General features: G+C 33.3%; 1 protein-coding gene and 1 long non-coding RNA gene across 2 annotated transcripts; both read left to right on the top strand.

Annotated features, from left to right (window-relative positions):
* The first annotated feature begins 598 nt into the window (after nt 1-598).
* On the top strand, nt 599-6041 carry LOC109161681 (WD repeat-containing protein 26). Its single transcript, XM_019310175.1, has 5 exons — nt 599-930; nt 1154-1879; nt 2121-2222; nt 4479-5114; nt 5430-6041. The coding sequence occupies exons 2-5, from the start codon at nt 1235-1237 to the stop codon at nt 5604-5606; spliced, it is 1560 nt and encodes a 519-aa protein (XP_019165720.1). The 5' UTR covers nt 599-930; nt 1154-1234; the 3' UTR covers nt 5607-6041.
* A 4896-nt stretch (nt 6042-10937) lies between these two features.
* LOC109158465 lies at nt 10938-11733 on the top strand. Its single transcript, XR_002050392.1, has 2 exons — nt 10938-11180; nt 11297-11733. It is a non-coding gene; the product is annotated as an uncharacterized LOC109158465 (long non-coding RNA).
* Nucleotides 11734-19538: the final 7805 nt, after the last annotated feature.

Here is a 19538-nt window from a genome sequence, read left to right as displayed (position 1 = left end):
ATGAAGATTGTCTTAACCCTAACCAACAAATAACTATAAAGAGATAAACCAAACTAGAATTACATAGATGACTAGCTTAAATTGAGACGGTCAGTAAGTAGCTCATAATACCAAGGCCACATAGGGTAAACCCGAGAAGACTAATATGTTACTCATAGATGATATATCTAGGTTGCTCATAATTGATCAACTCAGTCTAATAAAACTTCTAAATCATATGCCTGACCAACTCAATTGGTTAATAAAATAAAATAAAGTAAAGCAAATGCATAATTCAATATCTTTGCATACTGTTGCTATATGCACCTAGATATAAATCCAACTCAAATTTCTTTTACTTAAAATTAACAAACTCATAATTAACATGAATAATCACATCCAAAACAAATACTAAATACTTTATAAGTCACATTTTATTCTCATTATAACAACTATAGAATTAATTTGAATTTGGTGACATTCCATTTACCAAAATGGAATTTTGGATTATAGTATTGTATTAACATAGTATATTGTTAAATGCAACAAAACAAGCAGGAAAAAAAAACCTAGGAACCCCTGAATAATGGTGTCCCAAAAAACACTAGATTCTAAAAAACGGTATTCTCCATGGGGCTAGCTGGCAAGCTAGCAGCGCCCGCAGAATCCATATGACACCGCGGGATACGGCGTCGTTTAGAAGGGCGAGAGTCTGTTGTGATCCGTCCACGTGGCTCGTACCCTCTCTGATCTTTGTCTCTGTCTTCTTCAAATGCATCTACTCTCTCGATTTGCTCCCTTTTTCCTTTCTACTCTCCACTGAGCTTATTAACTTCTGGAATGGAAACTGCGAGCTCGTGCAAATTCATTTGTTCGTAGATTTCAAGTCCGTACAGTAAAGCTGTTACTGAATTCTCAATATTGTTTTCTCGGTCTCGGATTAGTTTTCGGGTATTGTATTCAATCTCTATTCTTGTCAAGATTGTGTTTAATTTTGCAGTGTTTGATTCGATTATTGAATGTTGTTATTTGGATGAATTCATGCGTGCGCAGTACATTCATACGTTCTCTTCAATATACTAATTAATGGCAAGTTCGTTTTTGCGGTTTTGTGATTTACTTTGTGAAAGTTTCTCATTTGTTTGTGAAATTTTCACTTGGAATTGCTATGCAGAGGGTTTTATCATAGCGGCTTGCGAGTTTGAATAAGTGGGAGAGGGAGTTGGTGATTTTAAGGCAATTGGGTGATGATTCAATGGAGGATTCGGTGACAAAATTGGGGGAGAAGCGGCTAATCATGAAACATGAATTGGTGAGAGTTATCATTCAGTGTCTGTATTCATTAGGTTATGGGAAGTCTGCAGCTTGCTTAGAATCTGAGTCTGGACTTTCATGCAAATCCGCGGAGTTTGAAACAATCGAGTCACAAGTTCTTGATGCGAAGTGGGATGAATGTATTGTGAGCATTAATGGATTAAAGGGATTAACTGATGAAAAGAGAGCTTCGGCTTTATTCCTCGTTCTCAAGCAGTGTTTGATAGAGTGTTTGAAAAGCGGGGATGATTCTGCAGCATTAGAGATGCTGCGGACACAGATTGCTGGATTAAAAGTAGGGAAGGAGAATATTCATAGACTTGCTTACGAGATAGTCTCTCCCCAGGATTCAGGGTTGGATAACTTTGACCATGGTTTAATTCCCAACTTGCGGAAGAAACTCGTGATTGAACTTGAAAACGTGCTGCCACCACCAATCACGTTGCCTCAAAGACGGTTAGAATATTTGGTTGAAATGGCTGTCAGTTCTCAGATTGATAGCTGTATCTACCATAGTTTCTCTACAGTGTCACTTTATGAAGATCACCACTGTGACCGTGCTCAGTTTCCTACGAAGACCATACAGGTGTTAATTTAACATCTTGTTTATGAATTAAAGCCAAAAAGGGACAAAATTTATGTTCATGATCTCTAACTTGACAATAATAATAAAAAAGCTAATTTTAATTGAATGCTCCAAGTAAATCCTATTGATTCTTGACACAAGATTTCATCCCTTGCAAATTACAATAATCAATCTCATATTCAGCCTTTTGTTCTGCCATTCAACTGTTTAAACACGAGCAGTGCTTTTAATGTTGTTGCAGATTTTAAGCAATCATGGTAATGAAGTTTGGTATGTCCAGTTTTCCAATAACGGTGAGTACTTGGCCTCATCATCAAGTGACTGTTCAGCAATTATATGGAAGGTATTTTCTTGGTATGCTTTATCTATGTTTCTATGCACTTCATATTTGTTATGTCATTACTTTGTGGATTTTTTTGGCTAAGTTGCTGAAATAGGTGGTATAAATGGCATGAGTTTAAAAAAGGGGAAAAGTACAGGGCTTTAATATGCATAAGCTTCATTGATGTAACTGACCTAGGTTTTGGTTAAATTTGGTGCTGGAATGCAAACCAAAGTGCTTTTAAGTGCTGGAATGCAATAAATGATACTATGCACTAATTGGCTGAAAATTGTGCATAGCTATTAGCATTCCCATGTGGCAGTATATGAAATAATTGCACTGTATAGATACATCAGCTTTTGTAACTTCTGAGTGTGAAAACTCTTAATACATTATTGATTTATTCGATACACATCGATAAGGTTAAGCTAGTAGCATGTTCTACTTTGAATATTACTAGTTTATATTCTTCAGGTGTGAATTGTTACGGTTCAAAGAAAGAGTAATTCCCTTTAAAAAACCAAAAAAATGAAAGCAGCTCATTCAAATTGGATTTGTAGAGCAAGGATGAAGTAGTGAAGCTGATTATCACTTCATTGTTGTGACACTTCCTTCAAACTTATCAAGATCTTTGGTAATGTGAGTGAGGGAACTCTGCATTTTCATTCACTATTTGATAAAATCCCCGTCTTGGCAAATAAGTAATTTGCTCCACAATTTTACTGGTCTCATGGTCTTCATTTGTTAGTTGGAAGATGTTTAAAATATATATATATATATATATATATATATATATATATATATATATATATATATATATATATATATATATATATATATATATAAAAGCCCCACCCTGTAGCCCTGTTCGCAGGCGGCTGGTTGCCTTCTCATCGGTAACCGCCATGTTAGCATATTACCAGGTCAACACGTCATTTTAGGTTGAATTGCATGATTTTGCATTGTTCGGGGACCTAAATTGTAATTTCTTTGAGTTCAATGGCTCAATTGCAGTTTGCTGTGTAGTTGGATGGCCAATTTGACCTTTATTCCTCTATTTATTAAAGTAAAAAAATTATTGGCATGCATCCCGAGGAATCTATGAAGAAGAAATTTTTCTAGGCACTTCTAGATACAGAACTCTTAAATGTCTATTTATGCCAGTTTGTACACATCGAGCAATTAGTAACCTCACTGTAAACTGTGACAAGCTATAACTTGCTGCAAATATCAATTATTGGCTTCACATATATGAACGAGAAAGTAAGGTGTAGGAAGAAATAATAATCTTGGTTTAAATAAATAATTACTTTTATCTTCAACATCCAGGTCAAGAAAGGTAAGATATACAAGCAAAACATGTTAAATAATATTTCCTGGCAAGTGGGCTGGTTTCCATCATATTGGGATGGCTAGCTTGCATAATTATGTGAGGCTGAACATTTTTTACCAATTTGATTTGATGAAAGTTTACTTCAGAATAATTCACATGACAATAATCCAATGTGTGTGCATTGCAATGATGAACAGTTGACCCAATGCTCTCAATGCTTGATGGCACAGGGCTGGTTATATAGTTTGCTGTCGATATAAGCCACATTAAAGCTATTAAGCCCATACTTTTAGTACCGTCATGTTGGGGAGAAAAGCATACAAATTATAAAAGGGAAATTCATAAAGGTTATTACATTCAAGATATTTGTGATAATTGTTAATAAATGTTGGAACGTGTAGAAGTGTATAGTTCATTAAATCCTTGAAGTTAAGGTTAAAGTTTTGAATAATAGCATATTATTAGTTCACTTAGATTCTTGGGTAGTGTAAGTTCTTTAAAGTTTTAAGAAAATTAAATTTCATATTAATAAAAAAAGAAAAAAGAAAAAAAAAGCTACTTCAATTGACAGTGGGAGTATGGAATAACTGAAAAGCTGGTGAACCTATCTCTGCACAATATAAAAGGAACATGTGAACTAAAGTCACTATTGTGGAAGGTCCCTATGTTTTATCCCATAGGAAAAACAGATGAGACTGGAAAATTTTGTCAGTCTCTTTTTAGGATTCTATACTATATGCTCAAATCGGTGGATATTTTGGACATTGACATTTTTGTGTGAAATGATATGGAGTATTTAGTACTGTCCATGTTCTAAATTTCTCATGCTCGATTGAAAATTGCCTAATGCCATAAATTTTTCTTTTCATCTTGTAGTCTATAGGTTTACGTCCTTATATTATAGATGTGAGTTTGCGAACCAACTTTTGATAATTTTGTGATAGGTGCTGCCTGATGGTAAGGTGGCCCAGAAGTACACGTTGCTGGGTCACAAGAAACCTGTGTCCTTTGTAGCATGGAGCCCCGACGACACCATGTTGCTGACCTGTGGAAATTTAGAAGTTGTCAAACTTTGGGACGTGGAAACGGGTACCTTCAAGCATACATATGGAAATGACGGTTTCATTGTCAGCTCATGTGCTTGGTTTCCAGATTCCAAGTGGATTGTCTGCGGCAGTTCAGACCCTGAGAATGGCATATACATGTGGGACTGTGAAGGTAATGAGATAAAAGTATGGAAAGGGATGCGGATGCCGAAGGTTTTGGATCTTGCTGTTACACCAGATGGGGAGAATCTTATTAGTATCTTTGCTGACAAAGAAATCCGAATACTAAATGTGGGAACAAATGCCGAGCGTGTCATTGCCGAGGAGCATCCAATCACGTCCCTTTCCGTATCGGGGGATGGTAAATTCTTCATCGTCAACCTCAATAGTCAGGAGATTCATATGTGGGATGTTGCAGGGGCATGGCTGAAGCCATCCAAGTACAATGGCCACAAACAACATAAATATGTGATACGATCCTGCTTTGGAGGATTGGATAGCACATTTATTGCCAGTGGCAGTGAAGATTCAATGGTATGCCGCTTTTCTCTTTGTCCCCAGTTAATCAAATTACTAAATAAGTCTTATATAGTTACGTTTACAATAACTATGCCTCTCCCAACATACAATTAGACTTCATGTATATATGTTTGTATAAAGTTAGCATTTTGGACATGGCTTCTCGCCCTGTGATGAACTAAATCTTTAGATGGATGAAAACATAACCTTTCTTGAAACGAGGCTAAAATACAACAACAGAATCAATGTTTGCATTGTGGCTAGGACCAATATGTTATTCCCTTTTTGGTAAACAAAGTGAGTTATTGAAGATTCCATCTCCCGTGGCAGGTTTACATATGGAATCGAAAGAGCTGTAACCCGCTTGAGATCCTGTCTGGTCATTTGATGACCGTGAACTGTGTGAGCTGGAATCCTACGAGGCACCAAATGTTGGCTTCAGCAAGCGATGACCAAACCATCCGCATATGGGGGCCGAGCCACTCTAAGCAAGCGGCAAAAGGCTAACCTCATCACCCGTAAAGTCTCTCTTGCATTGTCAAATTCGCACTGTATGTGAATGTAAATGTTTAGCACCCCTCCCCTCTTCGTTTATCCTTAACAATTTTGTCCCATGTATACCCTGTAAATTGCCATTCTCCCATGGCATGTTTTGTCTTGTGCAGTCGCGCTGCTCCTTCCCGGTTTCTGTTTTTTTCTTTTCTCGAGTTTCAGGAACTGCCGGAGCGGCATTAGTCTCAAGGTGATCAAACTCCCTTTTTGAGTCCAGGGTTTAATATAAAATTTTTTTTTTTCGAGAACTTAATAAGTGATGCTTACAATTGATATAGATGTTGATGATGTTTCTAGGATGGTGTATACAATGTACAGTTCATACCTAGTTGGAAGAGTTCAGATTGGAAATTTGTGGTTATGGAAATTTCACTTGTAAATTTCTTGATCTTATAATGGCAGCATCTTTTCTAGGTGTTTTTTTTTGAGGTTGTTTTGGTTCCACATGTTGTGTGGCCAGCCTATTTAATGCTCGATTTGGTCTTATGTGTAAGTTGGACCGAAAGAGCACGGATAAAAATTAAACTCATAACTTTAAACAAAATTTATATTTCATCCGTTCAATTATTCCGTTATGGTGCTTTTGACCTGATAAATAATGTGTGATGTTAAAAATAGTGGGAGAAATAGATTTGACATGGGAATAGAATGTCAGGACTGAGAGAATGCATGTGAAAGCGCACGTTCCCAAATTCATTCCCAGAAAGAAGATGATGGAGGTGGAGAAGTGGTCCTTGCCTCCTTGGCGATTGGGCGGTGCATGGAAGATGACAGATGAATCCCTTTTTATTTTTATTTTTATACTAGTTTTTTTACGCGGGATAATGCTCAATAATTATTTTTAAAATAAATATTTCAAAGTATATCAATGCAATATTACATAGGAGATGTTCATGCATACGTAAATAAATGTTGAATTTGTTTATTTAAATCGGTAATTTAAAGTATATAAATGTAAGATAATATATGAGAGATTGTTTTTAATTATCACTGAAATAAATGCTTGCAACTTTGTAATAACGTTAGTCTAAATACTTAGTCTTAAAGCGATAGTCTAAATAAATACTACTTTTGGTTTAAATTTCTATAATTCTTCTTAATTCTCTTTTGGGTAGCATTGTTATTGTTTTCATCTTCAGTACATGTCCTTTATTTATTTATTTATTGGTAGTGTGTCATGTGCAATTAGGTTACTGGTAGCAGCATAGAGGGATTCATCATGCAATGAGATTATGGTGTAGGAAGTTTTATTTATTTATTTATTGGAAGTTTTAGATTTGCCTTGCTGTGTATATGACTGAGATTTTAGTTGTAATATGAACTCTTTAGCGTACAAACACCTATTGATATTTAGTAGTGGAAGTTTTTTCCTACATGTTTCATGTGTTGTGAGATGTGTGTTGTAGGTTATCATGTGAAAGTATTGAACAAAATATTAATATTTATTATATTTGTATAAAATACTTGGTAAATAAATAAATAAATAAATAAATAAATAAATAAATAAATAAATATATATATATATATATATATATATATATATATATATATATATATATATATATATATATATATATAACATGTTTTGCATTATAACTTTGATATTTAATTACAAGAAAAAAATACAAAAAATATTAATACCATAATGGCCTAAATCATTCCAATAATGCAAAAGCATAATTGAAATATTAAGTTTTGTTCTAAATAATCAGAAGAAGATTAATTAAACAAACAAAAAAAAACTTAACCTAAATTTCTTTTTTTTTTTTTTTAAAAATAAAAATAAAAATTCAAGAAAATCAAATGATTTTAAAGTAGTTCCTGATTTATAATTTTTGATGCCCAACTTTGAATGATATGTATTTAGTCGAGCTAATTATTTGACCAAAGTTTATGTTAAATTTTATATTATATATATATTTTTAATACATTTTAACATATTCATAATAAATGTTTAACAATTATGCCAACTATACTTGGGATGAGGTTCAAACCTAAGACCTTATATAAATTAAGAGTATGTTAAGAATAATAAATAGTTAACGGAATATTCCGTTACTAAAGTTTAAACTAACGGAATTTAGGGTTATTTAAAGGAAAAAAAAAATATATAATAGAGGGTAAATAAGGAAAATCATTAAAAGATACTAAAATCAAAATAATATGAAACATTCATCTTAAGAAACAATTAGTACCGACATTTTTTTTGTTCCAGTTAAGGATCTAACATTATTCGCTCTTATTAGATTTGTATATGTATATATGTAGATATTAAGTATTTCAACTTATGCTACAATAATCCTAACTTCTAACTTCTGAGTCCTCATCCGCCCTTATTTAAGAGCCGCTAAAGGAGATAAATCACAAATTATTTTGTCAGTTTCTAGATTTTTAGTTCACACGAACTTAGTTTAACGATTCAGTAGACAGTATTTTAAGGAAAAGATTAAGGTTTTCAAATTTCGACGGCGTCAGTGTGGGATTATGTTCAAAGTGAACAGATCCCTTGTGTGCACCGGCATTTAACCTTATTGCTAAGTCATTGAATCACCGTGAATTACATCTTCCTAAATGCTTTATTAGGCTGGGAGAAGTTTCTATATTCTCACCTTGACTCGTACACTATATATACAAAGGATTTTTTCGTTTCTTCTGATCGATTAAGGTTTTTCAACTAACAAGATATTGAAACAAGACTCTAAGGTAACCGAGGGAATCGAGTTAGTCTGTGAATTTTTTATTTTTGTTAAATAAAAATAAAAATAAAAATAAAAATAAAAAAGCTGATTTGTAATATATGTCATAAATTGGCATCTTCTTCAAGGTTGGGACAACCTGGTCAAACACTAATTCCTGTGCTTCAAACTCGAATAATTGCCAACGTGTTACCATCAATCTAGATATTATCTCTATCTAGTCAACTCTTTGACCGAGGAATCCTATCCACTGCTCTTCTGATCGGTGGAATCGATCATTTCATGACTTAATAATGACTCAAATTTCTTAAAATACGGAGTAACGTTTTTACGTTTCAAACGCAATTTAAAAAAAAAAAAAAAAAAAAAAATTTATAAAGAATTCACACAATTTCAATAACGTTTTTGAAATAATTTTCATAATTAAAACATAACATCTGGATTCTGGAAACAAGTTTCCTGATGGCATGTTTGGTTCAAATGAAAATATTTTTTTAGGAGGATTTTCTCTTTAAATTTAAGGAATAATATATTATACCTTCTTTGATTGATGAGAAACATGTTTATTTTTCTTGTTTAAAAGTTAAATAAAACGTATTTTAAATTCAGTAGTTTGAGACACTTGATCATATCATTGTCATTTTTTGTTCTTCAATTATCTAAAAAAATAACTTTCTTCATCCCCAGTTGTTTGCAAAATAACTATTTTAACCTAACCCTAATAGAACTCATAAACAAAACAAGCCACCTCACAAACAATTGAGAACGAGAAGTAACAACGGACAGAAATAAAAAACGAAAATTGTTTTTTTAATAAAAAATCATTTAATTTTCCTTTAAAAAAACATTATCAATTTGATACATATTTAGTGCTTATCTTAGATCTTATCTTTAAAATAATTGCTTGATAAAGCATAGGTTTAAAACATATATGGCATTCTCCATCATAATATAAATGTTCCATTTCTTGTAGGTTCAACATATATATAAGGAGTTAGAACCAAAACAAGTGGTAAGACAATCTTTTTAATTAACACATTTTTTAATGCCACTCCTTTAGCAATAAGGTTGATAACATTTTAAATTAATTATATGTGTTAATAATATAAAATTGTTGATTACATAAGCACCTAATATTTTAAAGATGTTTTGTTTTAAAAGTAAGTATCAATGTATCATGCAACAACACGAACATGAATGAATTATCGGGATGAAAGTGACCAACCCTACAAGGGATTGTGGAGTGAAATTTAAGTCGGGATTAAATCTTCACTTCTGAGTTAGCTTTTATGGTGGAGTTAGAGTCGTGACTTTGACTGTCCTATCATTTGGGAGTCCGAGATGGGCAATAATATAGTCTCATATCGTCTATATATAGCTTTGACTTGAGCGTCAGTACCTATATCGTCAAAAAACTTATATAAATTTTGTTTTACTAGCAATTCGCAGCGGGAGGATGTATGATTTGAGACATATAGCACTTGACATATTTGTTTAGATTAATAATTTATTTTAATACATTAATATTTGACAGGTTAATTAATAACCTCCATTATATACCTTCATTTAAAATAAAATAAAATAAAGACGTTATCAATTTTGGTTTGATTACTATTTAATATGTAAGGTAGGAAAGAAATTTACATGTTAAGCATATTAAATATTAATTATGTTGACCTTGTCATAATATATACATTAAAATTATTTGTTTTACATCTTGAGACTTTGATACAATGAACTTAATTGGTTTAGTTATTTAGACTAATAAAATTGGTTTTGGACCTTCAAACTTCAAGACTTATAGAAAAGAAATGTTATTTTTATTTACTAAAATCATTCTCTAATTAATATTCACTTTGATTTATGAAAAATCAATTGCTGTTACATGAAAACATAGAGAGAGAGACATATACTCACTCACAATAGGAAAATATTGGTTGCCCCGAAGCTTAACATAGTGGTTCGCGCCTAACTTGATGTTTGATTGAATACGACAATGTGACGGTTTGAATTTTACTGAAAACATGAATGAGGAAAAAAATGATTGAATTACATTGAATTAAGACAGACTCACTCACTCACAATAGGAAAATATTGGTTGCCCCCGAAGTTTAACATAGTGGTTCGCACCTAACTTGATGTTCGATTGAATGTGACAATGTGGTAGTTTGAATTTCACTGAAAACATAAATGAGGAAAAAAATGACTGAATTATGCCACTTGCAATATCGTATCTACTGAGGCTTGATCCCACAAAAAATGACTGAATTATGCCACTTGCAATATCGTATCTACTGAGGCTTGATCCCACAAAAAATGACTGAATTATGCCACTAGCTTGCAATATCGTATTCATTGAGACTTGATCCCACAACCTCTCTATGAGGGAGTAACTTGGTGTCATTAGACCACAAGGTCCTTGGCGAGTCCTGGGCTTATAATTAGTTCTACCAAATGAGATTAAAAAATGATTATCTACATACACACACACCCATCCTCTTTGGTAAGTTGCTTATATATATATATATATATATATATATATATATATATATATATATATATATATATATATATATATATATATTTCTTTCGGTTTCTCTTTCTCTCTCATTTTCCGGTTTAAAGCTGTCTCTTTCTTCTTCTTCTTCTTCACATAAAATACCCACCCGGAGTAGTGAAGAAGAGAGTGCAGACATCTGTAAATACAGCATCTCCTTCGAAGCTTAGCTTTCATGGCCGCCGAGTCCACCTCATCGTCAAATCTCCGAATCACTGTCCAGAAAAACGTATCCGACGCCCAACTTTCTGAGCTCGGCATCAAATCTTGGCCCAAGTAACCCATTTTCTCTCTCTCTCTCTCTCTCTCTCTCTCACGTTACACTTTTCTTCTTCTTCTTCTTTTTTCCTTAAATATCAATTATTATTTTTCTGGGAAAAAAAAAAAAACAGATGGGGTTGTTCGCCGGGGAAGTATCAGCTGAAATTTGACGCGGAGGAGACGTGTTATCTGTTGAGGGGAAAAGTTAAGGTTTACCCGAAGAACACGACATCATCGGAGACGGTGGAGTTCGGCGCCGGCGACCTGGTGGTTATACCCAAAGGACTCAGTTGCACCTGGGACGTGTCCGTCGCCGTCGATAAACACTACATGTTTGACTCTTCTTCTTCTTCTTCTTCCTAGTAATAATAATATATAATCATCGTTTCATGATGATCAGATCGTATGTAGTGTTTTCTTTTCTTGGTTTTGGTAAATTTCTGGAAATTCACATCTCACAGACTCATCATAAACTTGCAGTGTTTTTTGCGCTTTGGTTTTTCAATAGGTAATTAAGAGGCTAATGTTAATTTCATCTTCCCATTTTCACTTCCCCCATTTCATTTTATATCTGATTATTGAGTAGATTCAGTTTTTAATACCATGTCCAAACTCATAATAGTTTTTTTTTTTTTTTTTTTTTGAAGGGAAATTCATAATAGTTGTTGCTAACCACAAGATTACTCTATCTATTTATTAGATTTCTTAATTTGATCCCGTGCATAAGAGCATCCTCAGTAGGCATAGATTTTAAATGTTTTTGTCATATTACAAGGAAAGAACAAAGTGAGAACAAAAAAAAAAAAAAAAAACCATAACAACTATTAGGGCAAAAAAAAAAAAAAAAAAAAAAAGGTTTTACGCCCCAGGGGCGCGTGCAGTGCACACGCCCGACTGGACCCTGTTGTATGCTTCACGCGAACAACAAAGCTTCACTTTCATATCTGGGACGGATGAAAAATCAAGTGCTTGCAGGAGAATTCAAAACCCTCTCTTTTATTTCTCTCTCCTACACTTCAACAAAAATTCTCTCAAAAATCACACTAAAATTTTTATTGTTGATGCTCTAATTGAACATTCTAAGTTAGTTTATCAGTTTATGGTTATAGTTAAAGTTATAAAGTGAATTTCACTCATAACTTATAATCAGGTACTGGGGTGTTTTTTCATAAATTAAAATTCTCAAAATTGGGTACTGGAGGAAAAAAATAACATTATTTTAGGAAAAACATTTATTGTGTGTTTCCTTTTTGGTAGTCAAAGAACACCCAAAAAAATGTGTATTTTTAATATGGTCAAACTCAACTCATAGCGAGTGTGAGAGAGAATCTCTCTTTTTTAAAACAGCTTTAAATGCCCTTTGACTGGTCAACACACATAATCTTATCATTTAATGGAAGACTAGAGGAGGGGATGTTTGGTTGGCTGTTTCATGAAAAATGTTTTTCGTGAAAAATGTTTTTTTAATGGTGTAAGAAAATAATATTTTATGTTGTTTGATTGAATTGGAAATATTTTTTATTGAAATTTTTTTTTTCTTAAGAATGAGGAACTTTTCCTAGCTCATTTTAGGTATTTTGTTTTCAATGAAAAATATTTTCTTAAAAGTAGAGGTAAATGGTGTTTTATGTTATTTAGATGGATGAAAAATATTTTTCATTGGAAAAAGTTTTCCTCATTCGTTTTCCTAACTCATCCTAGGTATTTTGTTTTTCATGAAAAAAATTTTCCATGAAAAACTAGTATGATAATTTTGCCATTACCATACTTTATTAATTACTCTTATTATTATTATTATTATTATTATTATTATTATTATTATTATTATTATTATTATATTATTATTATTATTATTACTATTATTATTATTGTTGTTGTTTTTGTGTAGGGTTATATTTGTTATTATACTCATTATTATTCCTTACCATTCCAAATCCAACTAAACAATGAAAGTCATATTCCCAGTAATTTGTTTATCACCAACTAAATAATGGAATCTATTTTTTTGGAATATATTTTTAATTAAATTTCAATTCTGTTCATCTTCAAATATTTTTCAACGAACCAAATGGGCTGTTAGAACAAACTGATTAGTGTTGATTTTTTTTTTTCCATAAGTTTTTAGAAGTGAAGTAAGAGAGAAGGAGGGATAGAAAAAAAAATTAAGAAATAAAATTGTTCGTGTTACGCAGCCCGTTGACACGTGCATACACGCAGTAAGTGCAATCAATGTAACTGCTTGAGAGAATAGTTTTTATTTTTCATTTTTTGACTGTGGTGAATCCCACAGAAAACTTATATTTACAATAATACAATAATACAATTTCATTATCTCTTCTCTTGCTCCTCTCTCCTACATCCACCACAAAATTTGAAAAAAAAAATCAAAATTAAGGCTACTATAATAAGCACTACATATGTCACGAGTAAGATATTTATGAAAGTAAATAATATGTATCAGCGGCAGTGTGGGAGCAACCTCTCAAAATGAGGAGGGCTCCATGTGTGCAGTAAGCAAAGGTCTAGCCTCTGTGATTCATGTTCAGTTGAGTTACCATGATTTACATCCTTCCAGATGCTCTGTCGGGTCGGGGTGTGGGAACACTTAGGGTTGGGGTTCAACCTTTTGGAAAGAATGAAAGTAAATAATATGTAGTTGTACTTAGCTTGGCTATCAAATACTATTGACCATAGTGTTTAAAGAGTTGGAGTCAATTATCTTCAAGCGAATTGAAACAATATGAAATAATTAGAATTAGATCCGTATTGGCACTTCTGTGGCTCTCCATGAGAGAAGGTCCAGGATCGAACCGCAATGATAGGGTATTGTCTCTTTGAGCTGCATTAGTTAGAGAAAATATAAAACATATATTACCTTGTAATAGAATCAATAACATTAAAAAAAGAAATTAAAATTAGATCTGTATTTCGTATGAAAATCCTATTTATTTATAGCAAGCCATCACAAAAAATTAAGCATTATAAATTATACTCCTTAATCATTAGCTATGGTCAAATATTGTGACAACCCATATATGAGCATTAAATATTGTGATCGAACTCATATTTTGAATTGTCAAATATAACTATTAAATTGATTGTATTTCAACATTTTTGTCATCACTCTACCCAATATTATAGTAAAAAAAAACACCTTTTTTTCTCCCAAAATTATCCATTACTCACATTATTACATTAACTGCAAAATCATTAGCAAAAACATAGTCAAACCAATCATCTCACATCAACATGTGTTCTTTTGATAATCCCACCATGAAGCACTTTTAGAACAAAGCATGCACTATGATATGTTTTGTCTGCAAACAAACAGGCCAGAAAAGTATTATAAAAAGTAATCAAAACATGAACCACAAAAAAAAAAAAAAAAAAAAAAAAAAAAAAAAAAAAAAAAAACTAGTTTAATGAAAAACTACACAACAGGAAAGCACATCACATGCACCTTCAGAGTTGAGGCTTAGCTAAATTGATCAACCAATTTAAAGAAAGTTAATAGCTATATATACTTCTTTAATCATAGTAAGTTAAAATAGGACGATTGAATTAGATTCCTACTAAATACAAACGATTTATGGAATTAACTTATATTAACCAATATCACCTCACTTGCCTTTTGTCTAATATCTAATAAAGTGGAAGCTAGTGTGGGGATATAGATTTTGTGACTGAAATGGGGATTTTGAAAGTGAAGGATGATTAATTATGGTTTGTTTGTGTATAGTCACATGATCCTTATGGGTGGCTACTATTAAGAATTGACAAAATTAAAATTTTATAAGATAATGAAGAGCGACAAGTAACTTTGTGTATGGCTATGTTGATAAATGAACAAAATATGGCTTTGTTGTGCCAATGCTTCAGTGATTGAAAGTTTGTATTTAAAACATTCTTTTAATGACAAACAGGGTAAGAGCTCAAATTATGTAATACAACAAATAAATCTAGAAATTGAGGTCGCAGAATTAGATTAAAATTAGGGTGTGTTTGGTTCGCACATAGGAATCAGAATCGGAATGGGTATCAAATACTTGGTAATGGTAATGGGTTTTGGTGAAAGTATTTAGGGTGTGTTTGGTTCGCACATAGGAATTGGAATCGGAATGGGTATCAAATATTTGGTATTGGTAATGAATTTTGGTGAAAGTATTTAATATGTTTGGTAGTAGGGTGGAATGAGAACGGTTATTAATAGTAGTGCTTGAGAATGAATAAGGGAATGAAACTCTTATTTTATTTGGGTATGGATTTTTCAAGTGATGGGGTATTCGAAACCTACAGTAGTGTTCTAAAAACATGTCAACCAAACAACAACAATCACTTTCATACCCATTCCTATGGGCAAAACCCACCAACCAAACACACCCTTAACATGTTTGGTAGTAGGGTGGAATGAGAATGATTACTAATAGTAGTGCTTGAAAATGAATAAGGGAATGAAACTCTTATTTTATTTGGGTATGAGTTTTTCAATTGATGGGATATTCGAAACCCATAGTAGTGTTCTAAAATCCTATTAACCAAACAACAACAACACTTTGATGCCCATTCCTATGTGCAAAACCCACCAACCAAACACACCCTTAGATTGAAGCTTTGTATATAGAAATATACAGTGATATGTGAGATGAAGCGTATAAATAAAATATGGCTTTGTTGATGAACAGTACACATTTGACTCTTTCCAACCTAGCTATATATAGGTTGCATGAAATACTCAGTTTTTGTTGGGTTGCGTGTGAGATTTTTAGAAACCCATTTTCACGTTAGGGAATAAGTAGTTTTAGCCACCAATTCAAGAATATATATATAATCGGACTTTAGGAATTTTAAATGAATATAGAAATAGAATATATACACACATTGCATATTTGCATGTAAGTGAGGGGATAGGAATGCTAGGTATATTATATTGGAGATAATACTACGGGTAGTTATGGGGATAATCATTATTGCATGGACCATGATCCACACAATTGTGTGGACTATAAATAAAAAGTACATTTTTAATATACTAATGGTACATTATTTATGTACGTAAGGTATATTTTTTGAAAGTACATTTTTAATATACTAAGGGTACATTATTTTATATAATGTATCTTCAATACAAAAATAATGCACCTCCAGTACAAAAATAATGTACTTTTAATATATTAAAATTGTACCTGATATTCATGGTCCATACAATAATTTGCCTTATGGGGAAGTTATGATATTTTCCCAAAAGGTTAAATCTCAATTCGGCCCGATAGAGTATTTAGAAGGGATTAAATCACGGCGACTTAATTGACTCATTAGACATGTCCACTTACACTGTCGCTGTCAAGGTTCAAACCTTGTCTATTCTCCAGCAACAAGGTTCGAACCTTGTCTATTCTCCTAAATATTGTCTATTGAACTAGTAAGCAAAGTACATATAGACAAGTTATGATTTTCATCCAAAATTTAAGATTTTTTTTAATACTATTGACTCTATTACAAGGGTATTTGTTATATACTTTCTCAACTACTGCAGTCCCAAAAAGTTAATATCCCACTACCGAAGTTTAATCCTATAACTTTCCTTCAAAAGGAATTACAGATGTGTATCTGATCATAAAGTGCTTGACCAAAATTTAAGAATTTAAAAAATGCTCGCGGCTGTCCGGCTGACCAATGATCAATATAATGGTGATTGTTGGTTTTAGTATGTTAATTTTGACACTTAAAGCCGTCAGATACTCAGATTTGTCGTTTCGAACACAAACAGTGAAACAGATTTGGGCCAACTATTCGGAATGGGACCGAATATCAAATCACTTGTATATCCTCTTATCATAATAGGTCCGAAAAGGAACTTCAACTAAGCAAGGCCCTAGGCCTTAGCCCAAGGTAGGGAAGGCCGCAAATTATGCTGTGCAAATGTGTTCATCATGCGGTAGATACATAATTTCTATGCTGTAGATTTATAATTTTATTTTTCACTTATTGTTAACGGCGTTTCTTTCTTTGCAATTGCATTATTTCGTCTTTGCAGTACAGATATTATAAATCTACTGATGGGGTACGGACCCAGTTGACTTAGGGCCCGAAGAAGAAAGGAGGCAGGATGAAATAGCACATTGGGCCCATGAGAAAACCAGAAAGGAAAGCCCAAAAGATAGCCAGGAAACAAGCCCAGGAGGCCGGCACACATGGGCGGTCGACGTGAGCAGGGAGTTGGCGCGAGCAGGGAGTCGGCACGAGCAGGGGGTCGACTCGGTAAAAATAACTGTTGGCATTTAAAGAGCTCCTTCAAAGCTCAGTCAAACAGGTCGTTTAGAGGCCCAGTAACAACAGTCCAACGGCCCTTAGGTGTAATGAGGCCACATTAAGACACTTTAATGTACACATTCAGTATTAGCCAAGGTGACCCACTATAAAAGGGGCCATTCAGGGAGTGTAGGGGGGAGCCAAGTCGAGTTGCTCAAAGAGAATACTAGGAAATATACAAGAAGTTATAGCCATTTTGCCCCACAAGTTTATAGCTTTGTTTGAAAGACCAACCACAGTTGTGTTAGACTTTCATGGGCCTAAAAATCCTAAACAACATCTACAGTACATAAATTATGAATTTATAGTATAGAAATTATGAATCTACAATATAAAAATTATGAATTTACAGTATAGATGTTATGAATCTACAATATAAAAATTATGAATCTATTGTATAAAAATTATGAATTTACAGCTTAGAAATTATGGATCTATCCTGTGTTCACCACATGGTCAACACCATTCCACAGTATAAGTATTGAGGGAAGGGCCTTTGGGTAAGCATGGACCATCAATCTAACATGGAATAGCAAGGGATGCAAGACTGTTGTGTTTATGGAACAGGAGTTAATATTCAAAATTAATTGTGATTGTCAAATAAATATTTGATAATCATGACTAAACAAAAACAAGGAAAGATTCAAGTCGAACAAACTTTTTTAAAAACTGATTCGCTACCTTCCAAAAGTGATAGCAGCATTGCAGCGTCAGTACAGTCTTATGATAAAAATCATAAAATGGATCACGGCTTTAAGTTTGAGCACTCAAACAAAAGGTCCGTCAAACTAGAACAAAGATTGAGTACTTCCTACAATTTACGGAAGTATTGGCAGAAATTTCTCGTAGAAAAATAATTTTGATAGAGGAAAAGAGAAAACAAAGATTTTGAGAGTTCAAAATCAGGCCAAAAGGCTCCTCATTCTGGAATTTAGAGAGAGCCTCTACCTCATTCTAAAAGACTTATATATATATAGTGGGACAAATCCACCTACCAAACCAATGTGAGACGTGTGGTTTTACAAAGCCTTACGACCTTCATTTCCAACTCGTTATATATATATATATATATATATATATATATATATATATATATATATATATATATATATATTGATGGGGTGAGGACCCCGGCCCAAGAGGGGCCCACGAGAGAGGAGCCCAAGAGAGAAAAAGCCCAAGATAGAAGACAAGGGTCGGTAAAAAGAAGAAGCCCGATGTGGGCCTGGGCTGAGTCCAGGAGTCGGTCCGGGCCCAAGCAAGGAAGGAGACTCGGCCCAGAAGCAAGTAAGAAGCATTCAAGTCGGTCTAAGAGCCGTTGAAGGAACACTCAATGCGACATTCAAGAGGACTCGGTCAAAAGGGCCGTTAAGAGGCCAAAGAGCCGTTGGTCGACTCGGTAACAGCGACCGAACGGTCTGATAGTGTAAATAGCCTTGAAAGCAATGATTAATGTACTTCAATCCGAATGGAGGGGAGCCTGCTATATAAAGGCCCCCTCCACACTTGTAAGGGGAGAGTCCATGCCCAGAGAGTAAGATACACACACTTTCTAACCATCCGACTACTCCTCTTCGCGTCACTTTTTGAAAGGTGAATCCACCAACCAAAGGTTGTGTTTGACCTCCTTGGGCCCGAAAACTCAAAAACCAACATATATATATATATATATATATATATATATATATATATATATATATATATATATGTCACACATGTGGTTTTACAAAGTCTTACCACCTCCATTTCCAACTCCGTCTTGAGCGTACAATATATCAATTTCTTCGTCTCACAACGAATATATCAATTTCTTCGTGTCACAACAAAAATCCCCCAACAAAACCCTACAAATCTACTTTGACCTAAACCAAACCGGAAATGAACCCCACAAATATTTATACCACAAAATATCATTTCTATCCAACAATCAACTTAAATTTCATCAACTCGATGATCAAGAATATACAAATTTTAAGCAATGTGTATCTGTTTGATGCAAGGAGTGTACTTAGTAAGTTTGGTTTTATTATTATTATTGACACATTCATTTAGATGTTGTGATTT

This window comes from Ipomoea nil, unplaced genomic scaffold, assembly GCF_001879475.1.
Source record: "Ipomoea nil cultivar Tokyo-kokei standard unplaced genomic scaffold, Asagao_1.1 scaffold0302, whole genome shotgun sequence".
Classification (NCBI taxonomy): domain Eukaryota; kingdom Viridiplantae; phylum Streptophyta; class Magnoliopsida; order Solanales; family Convolvulaceae; genus Ipomoea; species Ipomoea nil.
Note: the sequence above shows the minus strand (reverse complement) of the source record. Positions and strands in the feature narration are given on the sequence as shown.